Source organism: Python bivittatus, unplaced genomic scaffold (assembly GCF_059951505.1).
Source record: "Python bivittatus isolate LINGU-HERP-01145 unplaced genomic scaffold, Pbiv_v1 ctg000340_np1212, whole genome shotgun sequence".
NCBI classification, from domain to species: domain Eukaryota; kingdom Metazoa; phylum Chordata; class Lepidosauria; order Squamata; family Pythonidae; genus Python; species Python bivittatus.
Genome location: NW_028277056.1, coordinates 29,514,671 through 29,538,081, shown reverse-complemented (window position 1 = coordinate 29,538,081; position 23,411 = coordinate 29,514,671). Strand labels below are relative to the sequence as shown.

The window sequence follows — 23,411 nt, the reverse complement described above, 5'->3', positions numbered from 1 at the left end:
CTTATGTATAAGTGCATAGCAAATAAACATATTACTACTATTAGATGTAAACTATTAATTGATATACTAACTTGTTACTATAATTTTAATAGAACTCAAAGACTTTAAATATGATGGTCAGCATGTAATAGAAGTTGACGAGGGAAATACAGCTGTGATTGCATGTGACCTTCCTGAAAGCCATCCAAAAGCCCAGGTTCGCTACAGTGTGAAGCAAGAATGGCTGGAGGCCTCTAGAGGTGAGCTGTGATTGATGGTGGAAAGAGAAGCAACTGAATTAACCTTTTTTGTTTTGTCCTATTTCAGCCCAGGCAAACTGCAAATAAGTGGTTTTCAGTTTTCAGAATTCTAAGCAGTGACTGGATCATATCATATATATGTCTGGTGTTAAGGGAAGGCATAAGGAATCTTAAGAGATGTTAGATAATTGTGATTATTTATTTTTAAGCCAGGTTTTCTTCCATTCCACCAATCTACAGCAGATATATCAGGTAATGGGAGGGAATATTTTGGTTGGACATAAGTGTATATGAATTCTGGCAGCCTACACATTTAGAAGGCATCCAAATTAGGGAAGATTGTTCTGTTCTTATCTGCTAATAAATTTTAACATCTCCTTATGTTTTCTTGTTTATCTGTGCAGTTGTTCTGAGGTCTTAAAAGGATATCCTAGATGTTATACCCAAGACTCTGTGGCTACACATTTTTGTCTATAGCAATTTCATAACTTTATTGTTATGTTCATCACATTCTCATGATGTTAAATATAGCTTATAAAAAGTAGATTTGACTGCCAGAGAACTTTGGGAATGACTGGATCATATCATACATATGTCTGGTGTTAAGGGAAGGCATAAGGAATCTTAGAGATGTTAGATAATTGTGATTATTTATTGAGTCATTTTTAAGCCAAGTTTTCTTCCATTCCACCAATCTACAGCAGATATATCAGGTAATGGAAGGGAATATTTTGGTTGGACATAAGTGTATATGAAAATATTGAGGTTGGGAATATGACAGCTGTTCCAATCACTTTTTGGCTGAACTGCACAAATACATTGCACACAGCCAGATACAAGGGCTGGTGGAAAGATCAATATAATTCCAATTAAAAATGTATGTAGATACCCTAACAACACTGTTTTTCAAAAAGCACATGCAATGTCCCAAATTTGCAAGTGGTTGTACATTACCTGTACATTAGATAAACCTTCTAAACCTTCTTACTTTATGGAGTTCAAAGTGGAAGTTTCTGTGCATTTTTCCCCATTTTCTTTTCCTTTTAGTTATCTTTGAGGCAAAAGTTATACACTACCACAATAGCATAAGAATTGCTCCACTATAGTCCGTTTTAAAATAAGGATAATTTAATTTGAGATAGACTGCAGTGTTCAGTTCTAAGCCATATTTCTCTGCTTGTTGTTTTCTTGAGATTTTCAAGTTAAGAATTAATTCAAAGAATTTTTGCTGCAATTTTTTATATCAACTAAAGAGCTTGCTTTGAATTTAGGTCTTCAGCTGCAATCCTAAAGACATTTACAGGTAGTCCTCAGCTTACAATGGCAATTGGGATGGGAATTGCCATTGCTAAGCAATGTGATCATAAAATGCAATGTCATGTGACTGCACCACTTAGCAACAGCAACTATGGTAATCCTGCTTGCCATTGTTAAGCGAGGACCACACAGGTCCTTAAGAAAGGTCCTCACGTGACCATTACTTCGGACTTCCTGCCGGCTTAGCCATTGACTTTGCTTGTAGGAAGCCAGCAGGGAAGGTCACAAATCATGATCCCATGACCACAGGATGCTGCAGCAACATAATTGCGAGCTGGGTGCCAAGCTCCCAAATTGTGATCACATGACCGTGGGGATGCTGTGACAGCCAGAACTCCAAGGACCAGTCATAAGTATGACTCATTCAGCACTGTTGTAACTTTGAACGGTTGCTGAACAAATAGTTGTAACCTGAGAACTACCTGTACTGTGGAGTAACTTTCGTTATATACATTGGAATTTAAGCCTGATTAAACAAACATAGATTTGAATCATATCCAACACTAGACAAATGTCTGACTGCAACTGTTCCTTTTTTAAACTTCATTTATTTTTATTCTCTTCCAACTGTTCGCTATTTTTTTCTCTTCCTAACAAACTTGGTTAAAATCTACTTTTAATATGACAATGTACATTGTCACAACATATTTAAACCCTGACAACTGCTAACCTGTGGAGCCCTTGGGGTTACTGTACTGAAGATATTACCTAGCTGGGTAACAAAACATTTGCAAGAAAACAACCAGGCTCAGAGAACCCCAAGGACTCCACAGTGCAACCCTGAGGTACACATATTCCCTTATATTGGAACTGCTAACCTATTCATAGATCCTTCCTGTTGGATCTGGATCTGGCAACATAGAATTACCCTAATCAGTCAGTGACCACCATTTTGGTGTATTTTGGTGTATTTTGGTGTATTTTGGAGAATACAGAACTACATCAGTAGTCCTGTCTTTATCTCATGAGCCTTTGTGTTGTGAACCTTCATGAAACAAAGCCTCATTTCTTCAGTGCCCCCTTCCTTCCCCATTAGCTAGGCAAGGAACAGGCATGGTCAGGGTTTGTAAAGTGTTATATGAATGCCAATCCAGGCATTCATGTTTTTCCTGCGGCAACTTAGGAAGTTTAAATTATCCCAGGAGCTCTTGGTGCAGTTTTATAGGGGAATCATTGAGTCTGTTATCTGCTCCTCTATAACTGTCTGGTTTGGTTCTGCAACCAAACAGGACAGACTCAGACTCCAATGAATAGTTAAGTCTGCAGAAAGGATCATTGCAATCCATCTGCCTTCTGTAGAGGAACTATATACTGTGAGGGTCAAAAGGAGGGCAGAGAGGATATCTGCAGACTCTTCTCATCCTGGGTACAATCTGTTCCAACTTCTTCCTTCAGGACGGCGCCATAGAGCTCCTTATGTTAAAACATCCAGACATCAGAATAGTTTTTTCCCTCATGCCATTGCTTTGCTGAATACCATGTGATCTTTTTTTTGCTCTTATCCAAACGCATCGTTGATTTTGCTGTTATCACCGAAGATAAATTCCTTGTGTATGTTTTATACTTGGCCATTAAAGTATTGGTATTGGTATAGAGACTTTTGTTATGAAGCACTTGGGAAGATTGATTGGGCAATAGAGGACTACTAGGGTTGTTTAAAGTCAGGTGGAGCCAAAATCAAATAATAATATTAAATAAAATCCTGGTTTGCACAACATGGCCTGATCCAGGGAAAGTACTCTGATTAGAAGTTGATCTATACTATTTTGGGATAAAAGAATGGTCTGTTTCTGCATTAACTAGCTTTTTGGATTGATTGATTACATTTATATAGCCACCATCTTATATCAAACAAGAATATATGTTTGACCTAGGAATGACTCAGTTAAGTATGTTGTGCAAGTTCAGCCAAAAAAATTCATTTTCTATCCATAACATGGTAGAACTTGCACAGTAGAAATGTTTCTTTTCTCAGAAAATAGTTCTGACTAATTTCTTTCTTTATCTTAATAGACAACTACTTGATCATGCCATCTGGGAATCTTCAGATAGTCAATGCCAGCCAGGATGATGAAGGAACTTACAAATGTGCAGCCTACAACCCTGTCACCCAGGAAGTAAAAACATCTGTGTCTAGTGAAAGACTCCGTGTGAGACGTAAGACACTACTTCTGAATATTTGGGTTCCTTGGAGATGATGGTAATGTTTCCAATAGCATTCCATGTAGGCTGTCTTGCTTTGTGCACAGCACCTTCTTTTGAGACTAATTTTCACATGTTTTTTTTGTGCAAGTCTATTACATGCTACATGTCACATGTAGTATGACTGTTTCTAAAGATTGAGCTTTCTTTTTGTAAGTATTCCTCCAAGTTACAGCCATTTCTCTCCTTTTCTGTTGCTCTTTGTAGTATCACATCATGTTGTCTCAAGAGACCTCTTATTTTTACATATGCTTCCTGCTTTTCACTGTGCATTCCTGGACTGTCAGAATACAGTCTCCATGCCCTTAGGGAAAAGAAAGAAACTATAAAGATACTTCTGCAAATTTTTTACTAATTTTAAGCAAATATTCCTAGACTAGTCATTGCTGGGAAAAGTAACTAACAGAAGCAGTCCTAATTTCTAAATCTTTTGGCTGCAGGGGTAAAACTAGATAAAGAGAACCCAGTTAAACAAATGAGTCAAAAACATTATACGTGTTTATTATTTATTGAAGAAAATGATCCAAAGTTACATCTTTGTGTGTGGCAGAAGTAATCAGTAACTGGTATATCCTACTGAGCAGCAATAACTGCAACTAAGCATTTTGATAACTGTTGATCAGTCCTGCACATTGGCTTGGAAGAATTTGAGTCCATTCTTCTTTACAGAACAGCTTCAACTCAGGGATGTTGGTGGGCTTCCTCCCTGAACTGCCCGCTTCAGGTCATTCCACAACATTTCTATAAGATTAAGGACTTTGACTTGGCCATTCCAAAATGTTAACTTTTTTCTGCTTTAATCATTCTTTGCTTGTACAACTTGTGGGTTTTGGGTCGTTGTCTTGCTCCATAACCCACTTTCTTTTGAGCTTCAGTTCACGGATAGATACCTTGACATTTTCCTGTAGAACTGGCTGATACAATTCAGAATTCATAGTTCCATCAATGATGGCAAGCTGTCCTGGTCCAGAGGCAGCAAAGCAGGCCTAAAGCATGATACTGCCACCACCATGTTTCACAGGTGGGATAAGGTTCTTAAACATAATGCTTTTCATTCAAGCCAAATAGTTCTATTTTGGTCTAATCCGTCCACAGAACATTCTTCCAATAGTCTGGCCATGTGGTCTTTTGCGAACTGTAGACAGGCAACCATGTTCTTTTTGGAGAGTAGTAGCTTTCTCCCTGCAACCCTGCCACGCACACCATTTTTGGTCAGTGTTCTCCTGATGGTGGTCTCATGAACACTGACATTCACCAATTCAAGAAAGGCCTTTGGTTCCTTAAACATTACCCTGGGGTTGTTTGAGACCTCCCAGAGAATTACACACCTTGCTTTTGGTGTGGCTGGTCAGCCACTCTTGGAGAGGGTAACAAGGGTGTTGAATTGCCTTCATTTGTACACAATATGCCTGACAATGGACTGGTGGTGTTCAAATAGTTCTGTAACCTTTTCCAGCCTAGTGAGCTTCAACAACTGATTTTTGGAGGTCCTCAGAAATCTCCTTTGCTCGAGCCATGCCACACTTCCAACATACCTGTGTTGTGAAGATCAGACTTTGATAGTGAATGCTCAGAATTCGGTTCTTCAAATAAGGAAGGACCTCCCACACTCACACCTGATTATCATCCCATTGATTGAAATATCTCACTCTAATTTCCCCCTCATATGATCTGATAATCCTAGAGTTCTCATACTTTTGCCACAAAGATGTAGCTTGGGATCATTTTCCTCAATAAATCAATGAACAAGTTTTAGGACTTGTGTGGAGAACAGATCACATTTTAGGTCATATTTATGCAGAAATATTGAACATTCAAAGGGGTTCACAAACTTTTAAGCGCCACTATAGATAGTAAATATATAAAGAATCTTCATAGAAATTTTGGCAAAACCATCACCATTTACCCTGGCTAGAGTGAATCTAGAGACCTTTGAAAGTTGTAGATGATTTAACACTTCACTCCCTACTTCACCCCTCTGATAGTAATAAGCTTCTTGTTTTCTGTTAAGTGTAATTCACAGAAAACACAAAAATGATTGGTTAGAGAGAAAGATAGTGTGCTATAAAGGATAGAATGCCAAGTGTGCTGATCACCAGATTGTAAATCAGATCCACATATATACCAGCAACTATAAATCTGGCTGACTTTATTTATAAATGATGTGGTATTTATTGTTCGTTTGTTTGTTTGTATGCCACCCATCTCCCCCCAACGGGTGACTCTGGGCGGCTCACAGTTAAAATCAAAAACCCCATCAACAATTAAAAATCCCCCATAAATAGTTAAAATAAATTAATCCATTAAAAATCAAATAAAGACAACAAACCCTGTACATAAATACTAAGAACATTCAAGATGACGGGGGGGGGGCAAAGTCCATCACCCCACAAGCTGCCTCCACTGGTGTGAGCCCCCAGTGAATTTTATCCCATTTTGTGAAGTAAAATGGGATAAAATGTATTGTCGAAGGCTTTCACGGCCGGCATACGGTGAACTGCTCCTGTCTGGGCTCCTGCACTCTGAAGATGCCGGTCACAGGTGCTGGCGAAACGTTAGGAAACAAAACTTCAAGAACACGGCCACACAGCCCGGAAGACCCACACCAGCCAAAATGGGATAAAATTTGTAAAATATTTCAGGTAGCAAAAATGCATAATTAAAACAATGTGTTAGGTTGATAGCTTAATTTTCTGAAGTGCCCATGAAATGTTATGTGACAGCTTTCTGCAAAACAAGTTCCAAAAGCTGATGATGTTACAAATTATAGTTTTTGGTAACTTGTAAAAAAAAAATCCAATTTTTAAATCTTTAGGAATAAAGTTTTAAAGATTAAGATGCTGAAACTCTGTAATCATGGTGTAACATTTTATTTAGTACATTTTTAAGAGGCAACCAATTCTTAATGGCCAATTACTTTCCTTTCTTTATCTGATTTCCTTTTGCATAGGCTCAACAGCTGAGGCCGCTCGCATAATTTATCCCACAGAGGCCCAGACCATCATTATCACCAAGGGCCAAAGCCTCATCCTTGAATGTGTAGCTGGTGGGATTCCACCTCCACATGTTACATGGACTAAGGATGGCTCCAATGTCTCTAGCTACAATAAAACTCGGTTCCTTCTCAGCAATCTTCTGATAGATGCCATCAGTGAGGAAGACTCAGGGACTTACAGCTGTATGGCTGACAATGGTGTGAAGAAAGCTGCAGCAGCTGTCATTCTCTACAATGTTCAAGTATTTGGTGCGGACAGCTGCAATTTCTTTTCTATTTTTGTTCTACTAAATTATATATGGTTGTATAGATTGTATATGATAGTATATTTCTGACAAAAGCCAGACAGTCGTTTGTCTGCAATGCCTTAATTTGGATTTCTGTACAGAGCAAGGCATTGGACACAACATCCTGTCCAAAATCTGTGATTCTCGTCTTGAACATGCAGTCTTTGACCTTATTGGTCACTGTAATTTTCAGAGCAGTTCTAACTTCCTAGTCTGTTGACTGGAGGGGATTAAAGTGGGAAGGAAGTGTTTCTCTGGCTATACTGGAGCTGAATCCAGTGCTCCTTCATTCCCTTCATCTCCTAGTATAAAGCCACTCATATCTCTTGAGAAACACTAACTTCAGTAAAATGCACAAATATGCAAGCATAGGCTTATCTTTGGGGGCTACTGTCTGAAGTCACTTCTTATTGTAACTGGGTAAATGCAATAGATCTAATACAGTTTAAGAGATCATGTCCCAAATGAATAATACCATCAGTCTATTAAAAATATATGCTACAATTAGACCAATAGACTAACTTGGGTGCCCCAACATTACAGCAATGAATGGATGAGTAGATTAGGTAATTTTTGAAAACAGAGCCAAACTTTCAACTTTTTGAATAATAGCCAGAAAATCAAAACCAAGTTATTTATTGAAATATTGTGATTCTAGGTGCACAGATGTACATCCAAACATGTAATCAAAATAGAATACACACTTACTAATTAAGCATATACTTAATTAGATGGAATGTCCATGAAGAACAAGCAAACAATCTTTAAGATCATTGGGTGATTCCGGCTCTTAATCACTTTTACACCAAAGATTTTAATTAGGTGATTAGAGCAAAGGGGCATTATATCTTATTTAGGAGGATAGAAATGACAGTAGAAGCTGAATTATAATTTAATAGGATTATGCAATTTCTGGCTAAAGCAGTTACCCTGCATCAGGGATTGATTACAGTTATTTATGATACCTTCCACATATTTAATAATTTCCCCTTTTGTCACATTTAAAAATTACAGTTCAGTGGCTAGTTTAGTAGGGGTTAACAGGTATACACCCCAGGTTTTGGAAAATGTATGAAACAAGGAGTGACTGATTATACATTCTTGCTCTACATACAAGCCTAATTTGATAGGATTACCTGGTAGATGTTTGTTAAAATGAAATATATAGAATATATTTTACTTTATACTTTGACACGTAAATTGGCTACCTGGGCATAAATATTCTTGTAGTTAATTAAGAGTCTGGATCAAAAATCTCTTGCTAGACACATCTGAACAATTTTAGAATCTGGAGCCTTTCATTATAGAAGGGGAAAGAATTCAATTTCTGTCGGCCATGGGTGGATACCTGTGACCTCCAAATGTTGCTAAATATATTTCACAGCTTCTCCTGCTATTGACATGCTGTTTGAGATTACTGGAAACTATATTTCAGCAACATCTGGAAAGCCAAATTCCCCAGTAGTGTCCTAGGTTGTTTCAATATGCATGGAAATATTATTATGAGGGTCATGTACTGACAAAATAGTTGTACACAAAGAGAAATAGTTTTGGTTATAGCTGTCACCATAACCCTGTGTTTATAACAGAAGGACCTAGTAAGGATAGCTACAAATATTTCACAGAGATTACAGAGATCTCTGTTTCAGAGAGCCATTCTTACACCATTCTCCAAATGACTGGCAGTATAATTCTATCCCCTTTCCAGAACCTCCAGAGGTTAGTATGGAACTATCCCAGCAGATCATCACTTGGGGACAGAGTGCAAAGTTTACCTGCAGAGTTCGAGGGAATCCCCAGCCTTCGGTGGTGTGGCTACGCAATGCAGTTCCTCTCTTTTCCAGCCATCGAATGCAGCTGTCTCGTAAGGCTCTTCGTCTTTCTAGTGTAGGGCCTGAGGATGAAGGAATATACCAGTGCATGGCAGAAAATGAAGTTGGGAGTGCACAAGCTATGATACAGCTGAGAATTTCCCAACCAGGTAAGTCTTTAGTGAAGTTAAGATAACAGCATAATCATCTTTGAGATCTGTCCCTTTCGTAAGACTAAGAAGAGACATAACAATCTTTCAGTACTTGGGCTGTCATTGGGAAGAGGGTGTGGCCATATCCTCCATAGGGGAAGGACAAGAACCAGTGGGTGGAAGCTTTACAGAGAGAGTTCCAAACTCAAAATAAAAAGGAATTTCCTGATTGTGAGAGCTGTTAGGCAATAAAACAGCCTGCCTCCTGGAGTTATGGGTGCTCTTTTCAAACAAAGTTTGGAACATTTGTCTAGGATGATCTGAGGATTTCTGAACAGAGGGTGGAGACCTCCAATGTCAATTCTAATTCTATGATTGTTTATCTTTTCAGTGTTAAGCTTCTTGCTGTCTCCATTCCTGATTTTGGATAATATCAAATTAAGGAGAAATATTCTAATGCCTGCTAAAGATTCATGTGACATTGAAGTTTCATTCTTCTTGATTTGGGAGTGATGAGATGTCCATTTGTAAAAATTGGTTGGGTGTGCCAATATTTGTGTTTGTGCAAGTATTAAATATGGCAGTTGTCTTCCCTCTTATCTTCTAGAAGCAAGTCAGATGTCACAGCAGGGACCTGTTGGAGATTCAGCACAGTCTGCCACCACACCTACTAAGTTTACCAAAAGTGAAAAAATGCTGAAAGGGAAAGCTGTTCTTTTAAAATCAAAACCTACAGTATCAGCAGCATCTGTCCAGTGTACCTCAAAAGGACTGGTTTCTCCAGCTGAGGCCCCAGTCATACTTAGCTCTCCACGGACTACCAAAACTGATGGATATGAATTGTTGTGGCGACCACGGCATGATAACAAAACACCTATCCTTTACTATATTGTAAAGTATCGCAAGGTTAGCATATTCCAATTTTTTTTTTACTTATGTGCTATCTAATTAATATCTAACAGCAATATTAATTTATAGTTTCCATGGAAAGATCCATATATCTTAGCTTCTTTTTTTTTTAATTGCCTGCTTATGTAGCATCATCCTTTTCTTCCTTTTATAATGGACAGAATTCTTGTCCTGTGCACTAGTGCTAAAGGTGATGAGCAGGAGGGGGACCATTGTCAGTATTATCATAAGGAAACACCATGAGGATAGCTTACAATAGTGTAAATGAAGATGGAGATCAGCAGAGAAGAAAACTGAAGTGTTGGAAAGAGGCTGTCCATGAACAAAGATACATACCTACATATATAGTTACCAGCTCTATGAACATATATACATTTTAATGTGGTATTTGCATTCTCTTTTTACTTTTCATAACATTATTCTTATGAAACTCTTAATACTTTATCTCGTAACAGAGATAGAAATGAGGGATACACTAGATTTTGTCTCTTAAGAGCAAAGAATTTAAAATTAAGACATTGCTTTTACATTGCATTTATTCTCAGGGAGGTAGACTGCAGCCCCCAATCACATACCAAGAGGTAATTTGCCCTCAGTCTTTGCTTGCAGTTTGCCATTTCTTTGTTGTTCTAGTTGATTGGAGCAGTCTGTTTTTCAAGAACTTCTTGAAAATTATTAGGTTGGAAGAAGTCACCATTGGCCTTTGCACTTAACATTAAAAGATTTTAGTATACAACACATTTTTGATAGGAAATACAGGGGTACCTCAGGTTACAAACGCCTCAGCTTACGAACTTTTTGGGTTACGACCAGCTCCGGCCGCAAAAATTTACCTTGGTTTGCGAACTCCGCCTCGGGGTACGAACTGGATCCGCCGCTATTTTCCGCCATGACACGTGGTCCACGGCCATTTTTCTGCCCGTGCCACGTGGTCCGTGGCCATTTTCCGCCCGTGCCACATGGTCCACGGCCATTTTTCCGCCTGTGCCACGTGGTCCACGGCCGTTTTTCCACCCTGCCGCGTGGTCCGTGGCCGTTTTTCCGCGCGTGCCACGTGGTCCGTGGCCGTTTTTCCGCGCGTGCCACGTGGTCCGTGGCCGTTTTTCCGCGCGTGCCACGTGGTCCGCGGCCGTTTTTCCGCCCTGCCGTGCGGTTCATGGCCGTTTTTCCGCCCTGCCGCGTGGTCTGCGGCCGTTTTTCTGCCCTGCCACATGGTCCGCGGCCATTTTTCTGCCTGTGCCACGTGGTCTGTGGCCGTTTTTCCGCCCTGCCGCACGGTCCGCGGCTGTTTTTCTGCCCTGCCGCGTGGTCCGCGGCTGTTTTTCCGCCCTTGACGTCCGCAGACGCCGGAATGGATTAACGGTAATTACATTGAACCTTATGGGAAAATTTGCTTCGGGTTGCGAACAAATCAGGTTGCGACCAGAGTCACGGAATGGATTAAATTCGTAACCCGAGGTACCACTGTATTTACAGTGGTACCTCTACTTACGAACGCCCCTACTTACGAATTTTTCGAGATACGACCAGCTCCGGCCTCAAAAATTTACCTCTACTTACGAACTCGCCTCTACTTACGAACCGGATCCGCGGCCATTTTCCCTGCTGCCACACGGTTGCGGCTTCCTGTGGGCGAGATCGCGGTAGCAAGGAGATGTTCAGTGAGGCTTGTGGTGTGTTTTGTGGCGTTTGGAAGGTTTTTGTGGCGTTTGGAAGGTTTTTGAGGTTTAAAAATAAAATGCATATGTTTCAGAACTGTTTAGCCGTATTTACATTGAACCTTATGGGGGAAATTTACCTCGTGGTGCGACCAAATTCGGAGGGCGGAACAGATTAATCGTATTTACATTGAACCTTATGGGGAAATTTGCCTCGTGGTGCGACCAAATTCGGAGGGCAGAACAGATTAACCGTATTTACATTGAACCTTATGGGAAACTTTACCTCGACTTGAGACCAACTCGAGTTGCAACCAGAGTCACGGAATGGATTAAGTTCGTAACTAGAGGTACCACTGTATATATTAAAGGCCTTTATACATTGGGGTGGGAGAGTTCTTCCTTTTAATTCCTGCCACTTGTTAGACTGGCAATCTAATGCCTTGAAATAAGATTTTCATGTAAAAGAGAAACAGATTATAGCAAATCTGCAATTGTCATGACTTCATCAGAGCTTGTGTATTTACTTGAGGCAGGGTTTGATGGCACAGTTTAAGGAGTATCCAAGAATGCTATCAAAATAATATGGACTGCTTTATCATCGTTTGATGAATGATCACACTGAAAAGCTTGTTAAGCTTGTGCAGTTTGGTATGTGAAGTGAACACCTTTAGACATTGATTTATATCAAAACAGCTTGAACTCCCACTTCTATATGTTCACAGCACACATTTTTTGCAGAAATGTTGATGCCATGAACAGAGCCTTTCCATCTCTCCTCTATTCTCCACAAACATAACAGTATTTTTCAACAACGTCAGCATTTAATTTTTAGCATTTTTACGTATTGTATATAAGTTCATGTAAAATACATTATGCACAATTTGGCATACTCATAATTTTTCAAGTTTAGTATCCTGAATTTAATAGTATATTTTACATAGCGAACTTAATTTAATTAATTTACATTCATTAAGTGTACTTTTGTATGTGTTTAATTTTTGTTATAAATGTGACTATAAGCTGCTGAGCTCCAAGGAATTTAGTGTCACTAAATTTTTCCATGTTATGAGGAACAGACAAAAATCTCAAATTAAAACAGAAGAAGTCCACAAAATTAATGTAAGACAAAGCAAGATGACATGTTATGAGTTGTGGGTTATCCACAAAGATGAGGAAAAAGAGAAATGAATATTATTTTTGCTATATGAAACTTTGTCTAAACCCTTTCTGAGCCATAACTATCTTTATTTTATTGCCTTAATACACAAAAGAAGGGGAGATGCAAATAAAGAACAAACACAAACATAAGAGGACAACAATACAGGTAATCCTCATTTAATGACCACAATTTGGGCAGGCAACTTGGTCATTAAACAAAGCAGTCGCTAAGTGAAACATCACATGACTGCAACTGTGCTTACGATTTTACTCCAGCTTTCCTTTGCTTTACAGCATCAGAAAGATATGACCCCAAACAGCCAGGTGAGGCCAAATGGCAGGGAAGGTTTCTGGAACTCGACTCATGAGGAAGCTGGGTAAAAGGGCAAATCTTATAGCCTTCTTCCCCCGCTCCCCTGCCCTTTGGAATGTTCACCCTGGTGCTGGGATAACTAGCAAGAAGAGAATTAATATTTGTACATGGAGAGGAAGGGATTACAAGAGAGTCAGCAGGCACACAATGGGGAATAGACATGGAAAGGAATGTACTAGTGCCGGCTGTTTGCCTAGTGCACTCTGCTTAGGAGGCAAAAAAGCCTTCAGGGTGAAATTGATTAGGGTCTTGTCAGTGTCCGGCAGCAGATGTAAGCCAGCTGGAGGGTTCTAATCAACTAATTAAAGTCACAGAGCTGAGCTTGTTAACTTCTTGTGTGCACTTTTTAGGGAGAGACTATGCTGGGGAGAAAAGCAGCTCAGGAAGTGATAGCTTGTTTAGGTAATCTTCTGTGAGGGGGAGAAAAAAGAAAAAAAATGGGTTAGGTGCAAGACAATGCATACTAACTGACTGTAATGGCAAATACATGACTGAGGGAGACACTGTAAAGGTTGTAAATGCAGACATTGGTCACAAAGTTACTTTTTCAACACTGTCATAACTGCAAATGGTTGCTGTCTGAGGCAGTCACTAAATGAGGACTACCTATATTATAATGCATACAAAAGCTCAGTTTTTAAACATAGCCTTACACCTTGAACACACAGAATAATATTGACTATCAATATTACCATTATCAGTATTAATGTGTATTGATATTATTATTATTATATTACAATATTAGTAATATTGTAGTAGTAGCATAATATTATTGTTACTAATTTTAACTACCAGCAGTTTCTGCTTCTGGTCTGTTTTTCCACTGATATTTTATTTTTTATATACATGGGTTTGTGAATAATAAGATTTGTCTGCATTAAGACAAGCTTCTTTAACTTTTCAGATATCAATTTAAACTTTGTTAATTTTAGATTGGTCTTCCCCAACTTGGTGCCCTCCAGGTATGTGGGATTATAAAGCCCATAATTGCTAAATAGCATAGTCAAAGATTGAAGAAGATGCTATATATTCATCCTTAGCCACAAACCTTTTATAGCCTTTTACCCTTCATAAAGCACATCATATCCCCTGATCATTGTGTTCATCTTTTTTTTAACAGGTAATGAATTCTTCAGATAACTGGATAATCCAAGATGTCCCTGCCAGCCAGTATCATTTAAGTCTAACAAAACTGGATTCAGGAAGTTTATATGAAGTGGAGATGGCTGCTTATAATTGTGCTGGAGAGGGCCAGACAGCCATGGTGACCTTCAGAACAGGTAAAGAATAACTGTCTTTTAGGATACAATTGCATGGAAAGTGACTGGCTTGTCCTGATGCCAAGGAGACCTTCTCTAGGCTGGTGCTCTCTTGATGTGATGGATTTCAATTCTGCAACAACCATGCTGGCTAGGATTCCATATTGGAAAAAGCTATGTCAATGGCCCTACCTTTTAGCAATTAGTTATATGTGCTTTCTTTCTATAAATAGTTGCTTATCTAGTGATCAGTAATGTACCTTTTGGTAGGTACTTAATGATATGTTTTAGAGTACACATATTGTGACACCAAATTCTGGGTGGTTAGAATCCCTAATATGGTCTTGCTTCTTCTAATGTTATGTCCGTTTCACATGCAAAGTCTCTGTCTAGAAAGGAATTCATCAAAGTAATCATATTCTTAGAAAAACTTAAAATGGAAAAGTTAACTGAAAAACATTTTCTCACAAAGAAAGCATGCAGTTTGCCATATTCATGTTAACTAAAGCAGTGTAATTCCTTGGAATGCAAACTCCCACAGTGGTGAAGTTTATGTAACAGCAACAGCCACTTAATATAATACTCCTTGGTTAATTATTTTTGTCTTGCTTAGGACGACGACCAAAACCAGATATTGTTGCCAGTAAAGAACAGCAGTTCCAGAAGGATGACCCAGGCACTGGCTCTCGAAGTAGCAACCAATCAGATAATAATCGCCTGTCCCGTAAGTCATCTCAGAGTTGTAGCAACAAAGTTTTTTTAGGTCTAGAGGCCAGTTTATTTCAAGAAAAGAATTAGAAAAGACCAGGCAGCTGATTTTAAAGAAAGGCCAGACTATACAAATAGTAAAAGAGAGGCTATTTTATCTTCTTTCTAGTCCTTATTAGGTCACATCTCTCTCCAGAGTCAGTGTTTTTTTGGCATCAAGTACCTACTATAGAAATGCCAATGGTATATAATCATTAGGGAACAACATTTTGATATTTAAAAATTTGAACTATTGTTTTTAATTAAAAGGATATTTTAAAATAGCACACCAGATCTGTCTACATGGGCTGATTGAGCATTTTATGAATTTAGGACAGATATTGGCTATAAGTGGAAACTTTAAAACAATTCTTATTCAGTGTACACATTTTTGACCCTAACAGTCCCTTGTTACTAATATACCATATTTTCTCCATAGGAAGAGAATTCTACATTTAAGACAATCTTGCCCAAAAAAGAAAAACAGAAAAAAAAATGTAAATATGGATAAAAATCCTGCCAATGTCCAGCTTCCCCTCTTGTCAATCTAAGTTTGTAAATTCCAGCTAAAACCAAACCTGGAGATTCTCTCACTGCCCCCCAAATAAAGATCTGTGTTTGTGTGTGTGTGTAAGAAGGCACATTTGATTATCTAAGTCCTTGGTAGACACCATGCTTCAAAGGAGGGCAGGGTAAAAAAGAGATTTATTAATAACTACTGATTAAAGTTAATTTTCCATGAGCTAAGGCACCTCATGTATAAAATTATTGGATCCCCCTCTATATGCCAACCATTCTCTCTCTCACATAGAAACATATTCCCTTCCCTATTTCAACAGAGACATAAAGAAATGAATCCCAGAAGCAGCAGCCAGGATGGAGAGGGGATAAGAGAAGTTGTGAAGGGAAGAGAAGAAAGGAGAAAACAGCTCTGGGTGGAATACAGTTGAGGGGAAAAACAATGGACAGGGACAAAAGAAAATTGAGAGATGCTATTTTTAGGAGCTACCAAAAAAGGTTAGAATTCACAGCCAAGCATCCTTTCCCAAGCAATGGCTAATATATAAAGACATTTGCAGCTCCTGTACATTTATTAGTTTTCAACAGTTTCTTGTATTTTTTCAGCCAATATAAGATGCCCTTTCCCTCAGGGTGTTCTCTAATTTAGGCAGCAAGCACTTCTTGAGCAGGTAAGGAACACATGAGCTCAGAGATGCAGCACAGAGGTTCACTCTGCTCCCCACTCAGCTCTCTGTGTGGTGAGACCTGGTGCTTCTGCTCACACTTAATCACTACTTCTGGGTTGGCAGTGTCAGGAATCTTTTGTGGGCTGTGCAACTGCTCTTTCTCCCTTCTAAGAATGCTAACCACCACATCCTACTAAAGGCTGAGCAGAGAGCCCGAGTCTGGATGTAGCTAAATCCTTCTGGCAGGTCGTGAAAGATACCAGATCACTGCCCTCCTCTGCTTAGGATTTAGGGCTTAATTTTTTTAACAGCTGGTTTCCATGAACTGGACTGAACTGGCTAAATGCCCTCCTCCTTCCATTCATTGGTAATTATTGGAGGGAAGCTCTTTTTTTTATGGGTTGTGGTATAAAGAAATAACATTTTTTAAGAAAGTAAAATAAAATAATAATTTGGTGAAACAGTCATAGGATTTTCTGATTTTTATGAAGAAATTATTGATTTTCCATTCATAAATGTGGAATCCCATTTTAAACACCAGAAACAAACAAGGGTGGCTTCAGCTTTACTCTTCCAGTCTGAAACTGAGATTAATTTCATATCTGTTACATAATCTTCCTATTCTTTACAGCCCCTGAGGCTCCAGATCGTCCCACTATTTCAGTAGCATCTGAGACATCTGCCTATGTGACTTGGATCCCACGTGGGAACGGTGGGTTCCCTATTCAGTCATTCAGAGTGGAATATAAGAGACTGAAGAAACTTGGTGACTGGGTGCTAGCCAGAAGTGACATCCCCCCTTCTCGTCTCTCTGTGGAAATTAGAGACCTAGAAAAAGGTAGATTTAGCTTCCCAACATGCTTACATTTCTGTGTTTTCTGTAGTGGCTTATAATATGCTTATAACTGAACATTTCATTATCCATACCAAGGAGAAAGGTAATTCATTTTCTAGAGAGACGTAAATTTCTGCAATCATTTTATTCTCTCTGAAGGCTGCTCTCAAATAGCATCCTTAAACTGTGTGCTACATATAAGGATAACCCAATAATTCTGTTTTTTCATATAAAAACCTTTAAGAATTGGGAGAGAAGTGGAAACTTAATATTTTGCCAATCTGCCCCTTTCTTACTACAAGGACTCTTCAGAGAAGGAGAGGGTTTAAATCCCTCAATTAAGTGAGATGACGCTGCCCCCCACCCCACATCCTTCGAATACTGCTATCAGTCACATGTGATTGTACCTTCCAGCTTTTTCCTCCATTAATCACATGGTATCAGGCAAATAGAAGTTCTCTGTCTGCTCCAAAGCCATGGGTAAAGTTGGTAAAAGCTGGTACCTAGTGATATCATGTGCATCTGGTGCTGCTGTAGAAACATGAAAGATGGGCTATTTCTCTCTATTGAAGGATGTACATCCCTGTTTGGAAGAATCAACCTTTGTTTCTTCTCCTACAAGCAAACATATTCCCCACTTCTGTGTGTATGTGTGTGTGTGTGTTTTCCTACTTCCAAATATCTCTTCTAGAACTTGCTTTTTGTGTACCTTTGACGTTTCATTGGCATGTCAGATGTGGTCTTTTTCATTTCTTTAATAGAAGATATCAACTATGATTATCTGAATATTAGGACAGAGGATTTTTCTTCATTGCCTGAAGAAAAAAATATTGGAAATAGATTTTTTGCTACATTATTAGGTCAGTAGATAAAGAAAATGCCAATAGAATAAAATTCCAGGTTTTCAGGAAGAAATTAATGAAAGTATCACTATGGTCAGATGACATTCCTCTGCTCATCACTTTTCTCCATTGCTTTTCATCCAATCTTTTAGGCACATCTTACAAATTCCGTGTGCGAGCGTTGAACATACTGGGGGAGAGTGAACCTAGTGCTGCATCTAAACCATATGTAGTATCAGGCTACAGTAATCGTGCATATGAGCGTCCCGTAACAGGTCCATATATCACTTTCACTGATGCCATTAATGAGACAACCATCATGCTAAAGTGGATGGTAAGCATGAGATAGAAGACATATAATTGGCATGCAAAGATGGGACTTTTTTAAAGCTGCAGCAGACTTTATCTAATTAAAATTGCACAATATTTCTCAGAAGATAGTTCCTATGACATTGTAAATATGGTTAATGCAAATTATAATTATTAGTAGCACCTTAAATTTCTCTGTTGCTGTATATCTTTTTCTAAAATATCACATGGCAATGTTCAGTGCTTCTAGACATGTGGGACTTGTCATGCATAAGCAAGTTGTACAAAATATTTTAATTCTGGTACAACTTTAGTAAGAATACCAGTGTTACTGTGGAATTATGTCCAATTCATTAAAAAAAATTGCAAATTAACATTTTGACAAGATTAATTGGGATGACAAATATAAAAATAAGCAAAAGGAATTGAATATGAAAATACATCAAAAATGAATATGTAAAGAAAAGTAATCTTCTATGCTAATAACTTATCCCTCAGCCTTCCACTATCAATTGATTGTCTTTTATCAGAACTTTGTGCAGGTTATCTGGTAACTCAGGTGTAAAGTATGTGGAGATAGTCTCATCTCAGCATTTGGCTTATTAGATCTACCACAAAATCTCCCCTTTCATTCTGGTTCCACCATGATAGCTATTCTACATTGACTGTTTGATAGGCAAGTTCTAGAAAAAGTAGTAAATATTTCCCCTTCCCCCTGAATCAACAGTCTTATCACCTTTTCCATATAGTTATTCTGTTACAAGAGTAGCTTTGATTACTAGTTCTGTTTTTATTCATTTCTGCATTTTGCTGTTTTTTGCAGTATATCCCAGCCAGCAATAACAATACACCAATTCATGGATTTTACATCTATTATCGACCAACTGACAGTGATAATGATAGCGACTATAAGAAAGATGTGGTAGAGGGTAAGAAATGATCACTGGATTAGATTTCATTGAATACTTTCTACAAGATGCCTTTATTTTGTCATTCACTAAAGAGCAGACTTGTTTAAATAATAAAATAGAAAGTAGTGTAAAATAAAATAAAGTAAAATCAGCTGATATAAAAGAGCCAGTTTTCAAATTGGTGCTAAAGACAAAATACAACAATGTGTTGGTGTGAAACAATGTGTAGATATGGGGAAGCAAGGATATTTACAGGGATAGAAAGCTATGCAGAGGTGCAGTGAATAGCATTGATGTAAACTACTGGTATTTATGTTTCTTTTTATTTTTTTACCTCAAGCTTAATTTCTTTGTCTTAGTATTTGTTACTCCTTTATTGCAATCTGAGTGAAATTGCTTACTCTGAAGGGGAATACTGTGATGGGTATGTATGTACAAATAAGTGAAGAAGAAAATTATGTTGTTTTCACTGATTACTGTGGAATATAATATTTATATTAGCCTTCCATTTACTGTATAATCTTAGGATGGAGTGATGAAGAGACAGGAAAGTAACAGTTGTGTGTGTTGCTCTTGTTCAGGTGATCGGTACTGGCATTCTATCAGCCACCTACAGCCAGAGACTTCATATGACATTAAAATGCAATGTTTCAATGAAGGTGGAGAGAGTGAATTTAGTAATGTGATGATGTGTGAAACTAAAGGTAAGTAGTGCTCAAGTATCTTCAGAGTATCTGTAATCACTGATTAATCTGTAACACTAATAATTTTTTAATAGAAAAGTCTTGAAATACACTGTTGCTGAGCAAACGGTATAAAACCAACAAAGACAAGAGTTCAATTACAAATGTATTATATGCACAACTTGAGAATCAGGAATAAGTCTACTGGTACTAAAAGACAGAAACATTTGCAAGCAAGGCAGGAAATATCTAGACATTTCAGCCTAGTTGATGGGGAAATGGCAGTATAAAACCCAAAAGCAAATAAAAAAAAATACTTTAAAGATCAAAAAGATGGCTTAACAGAATAGATGATATTTCAGTAACTTGAAACAAATAACATAAATATGATTTTTTTCCAGTGGCCTTACAGACGTCCCATTGAATAAATAAAGTTTATAGGATTTGTGGCCTTCCTAATCTGTCTGAGGTCCAGTTGTCAGCAGCCCTAGTATAAGCCATGCTGGCTAGAGCTTTTGGGGATAGATTTCAGCAACATCTGGCAGGTCACAGATTCCCACTTCTGCAGTAAACAGACTTACAGTTTAATATCATTGGAAGTAGACGATAACTACTAAGTGATCAGCACTAAATATTAGCAGATTTGCCTACAGAACAGTAAGGCTGAATCTGTGATGCAGATGTAGAATCTGAAAGAGACAGCAGTTTATTAAGCTAGAGATATGATTTCTTGTTGTTGATCTTAGTAATGAATAACAGAAATGGTTAAAATAGCAGACTATGGAGCTCTTTGAGCATTGTGGTCTGAATACTCAAAACAGAAAGTTTTCATGATCCGGGCATACAATGAAAGGGAGCAGCAAGAAAGATGACAGTTTGGACTTGACTAGAAGCTTGGTGTCAAAGAGTGGGAAAAGGAGACAGGGATTTCCAGACATGCACAAGTAATTCTTCTGGATTTACAGGATATTAAATATAAACAATGGCTTTAGCTTCGGAAATTATACATACATAGGTCTATAAAATTTCAGACGGACCTCTATACAGTTTCTTACCTGTTTCCCTCCCTCCCTCATGCAGCTTCTCTCTGTGCAGAAGTCTTGTTTCTGTTCTAGGGAGGAGAGGAAAAAGGGAAAAAATAACACTTTTCTGGGCTTTGGGGATTCTAGCACTTTTTTAAAGTTGTCTTTGCTGACCTCTGGTCTTTCCTTCGAAAATTTCAGTCAGTTTCACCAGCCAGTTTCCTAAAGGCAACACTAGGAATACCCAACAACTTCCCTCTCCATTAATTAAGGCTTTTGTCCTTCTGTATGCTTACAGCTGTAAGGCAGGTGTTTTAATGAGGCACAGAGTTTCCCGTGTTTGCATAACACTGAGCCTGACTTTGGTCCACAGGAAAAAATCTTTACCCTTGAGACCGTTGCATCATCCAGAATCCATCAGGGCAGTCATGTGATAGTAATATAGCATAATGGGAAGTTAACTGTAACTCTCATCATCCCAATCATCAGTGTTTGTGTTAGGAGGGAATGGATATTTTGTCATTATAATATAAAATAATATATTACATAAACAGAAAGAAAGGCTGAGATAGAAGAATTGGGCAGGGAGAAATTGAAGAGTGGAGAAGGCCTTGTGTAACATGAGACCCTAATAGTGCTTTTTCTTTTCTTGAAGCTCGAAAATCAGCAGGACTGCCTGGTCGTCTTCCACAATCTACAGTATCTACAATACAACACCCACCACTCAATAGTGGCCATACTGTCTTAGGGGCAGGGGCCATGGTGGCCCGCTCCAGTGATCTATCATATTTGATTGTAGGTGTGGTACTATGCTCCATCGTTCTCATAATTGTGGTTTTTATTCCATTTTGCCTGTGGAGAGCTTGGTCTAAGCAAAGTAAGTACCCCCAAGAGCCAAAACGTCTAACTTCTTCCATAGGGGGATTTCTTTCTGCATGTACATGTTTGATTTAAAATTTATGGACTCTAATGGGAAAAGGCAGCTGGTTAAAATGTTTTGAGCTATCCAGCTCCCAAATTTGATTGCCTGGAGCTTTTGATAACGATAATCCAAAACATCCTGAGGACACCAAGATGCCCTCCACTAGTTTGTAATATGGGGTTTCATATTCTTTTTCACAGGATTTTTTTCACATCACAAGTAATGTGATTGATTAAACTTTCAACTGCATGATTGCATACATATACAATCAAGATCTAACACAATGTTCTTGTATAGCAATACAGATAGTTTTTGCTTAATGACCACAATTAGGACCAGGAACTCCATTGCTAAGTGATGTGGTCATTAAACGAGACAGCATGTGACCATGACTTGGAATTTTACTTCCGGCTTCTCCATTGACTCTGCTTGTTGGAAGCTGGCTGTGAAGTACACATATAATATAAATGCCCAGCGGTTGCAAAGTGCCCAAATCTCGATCACATGACTGTGAGGACACTGCAACAGTTGTAAGTGCAAGGACCAATCAAAAAGTTACTTTTTCAGCACCATCGTAACTTTGAACAGTTGCTAAACAGGGCAGTCATTAAGCAAGGACTACCTGTAAAGCTGTTTGAATTGAACTCTAAGACCTAAAGATATTATGTGCTGACTCCAGCGGGGGGAGGGGGGATACTGAACGGGGCAAGATGTGGTATGAGCAGGAAGATAGAATTTAGCTGTTGGAAATTCTCTGCAACATAGCCCCATTATCTCTTGACTTCATATTTTCCAAGAGCTACAGAGCATACTGTGAGGAGGAAAGAGGGGAATTTAATTGTAGGTACAAACAAAATTCTAGATCTAGTCCAAATCATTTGTTCCCAGTTGTGGTCATCCTGTATTCCCAGTCTAGCATGTATATTTATTTCTTTCAGAGCAGACCATAGATTTGGGCTTTCCTGGAGCACGACTGCTAGTACCATCTTGCCAATATACCATGGTGCCTTTGCGAGGTGTTTCTAGTCCTCAAGTTAATGGGCTACATTATACAAATGGTGGCAGTGGTCATTTTCCCTCAGCTACAGTTGGATATTCTTGTGCAAAGTCATATGATTGCAACTCAGATGAGGCTCAACAGGTAAACTGTTAATGCAACTTTGGAAGCTGTTAGGTAACTTACTTCTCATACCTCTCATAACACTGTGGCTAGTATTCCTTGTGAGATGTTTCTACAACTGGTTTATCTTACAAGATAGAAGTGGAAGGGAAACGTTTGCCAGAAATATCAATTTCCTACATAGGTGGATTCTAAAGGAGGATTCAGTGGTGTTTTCAATAAATAAGTTTTGTACTTAAACATTCCAAATGGTTGATTAAAATAGAACTTTTGAGTATATAGCTGAAGAAACAAGCCCCAAATTCACTCTGTCTATAAATAATAGAAGGTCTATGTGAGTATTTGCATGCCAAGACTCAAACACAAAACTTCAGTGTTTTGAGTGGATACTGAGTCTAGTTCTTGAAATCAGCTTAACTTTTGTAATGTTGGATCCAATCTTTATGCTAAATTCTTAAAATTGAGTGCCT

The 23,411-nt window shown here is 38.4% G+C and overlaps 1 protein-coding gene across 5 annotated transcripts in view; it reads left to right on the top strand.

Annotated features, from left to right (window-relative positions):
- BOC (BOC cell adhesion associated, oncogene regulated) overlaps positions 1–23,411 on the top strand; it is a 73,175-nt gene that overhangs the window by 47,176 nt on the left and 2,588 nt on the right. For all 5 annotated transcript variants that reach the window (XM_088140761.1, XM_088140762.1, XM_007425948.3 and 2 more), the window contains 13 exons: positions 93–239; positions 3,570–3,713; positions 6,709–7,002; positions 8,749–9,021; positions 9,611–9,909; positions 14,225–14,384; positions 14,977–15,087; positions 16,929–17,135; positions 18,127–18,308; positions 19,107–19,212; positions 19,776–19,898; positions 21,555–21,776; positions 22,760–22,962. In XM_088140761.1, coding sequence (XP_087996887.1) covers positions 93–239; positions 3,570–3,713; positions 6,709–7,002; positions 8,749–9,021; positions 9,611–9,909; positions 14,225–14,384; positions 14,977–15,087; positions 16,929–17,135; positions 18,127–18,308; positions 19,107–19,212; positions 19,776–19,898; positions 21,555–21,776; positions 22,760–22,962 — 2,471 coding nt within the window. The remainder of the gene's footprint in view (positions 1–92; positions 240–3,569; positions 3,714–6,708; positions 7,003–8,748; positions 9,022–9,610; positions 9,910–14,224; positions 14,385–14,976; positions 15,088–16,928; positions 17,136–18,126; positions 18,309–19,106; positions 19,213–19,775; positions 19,899–21,554; positions 21,777–22,759; positions 22,963–23,411) is intronic.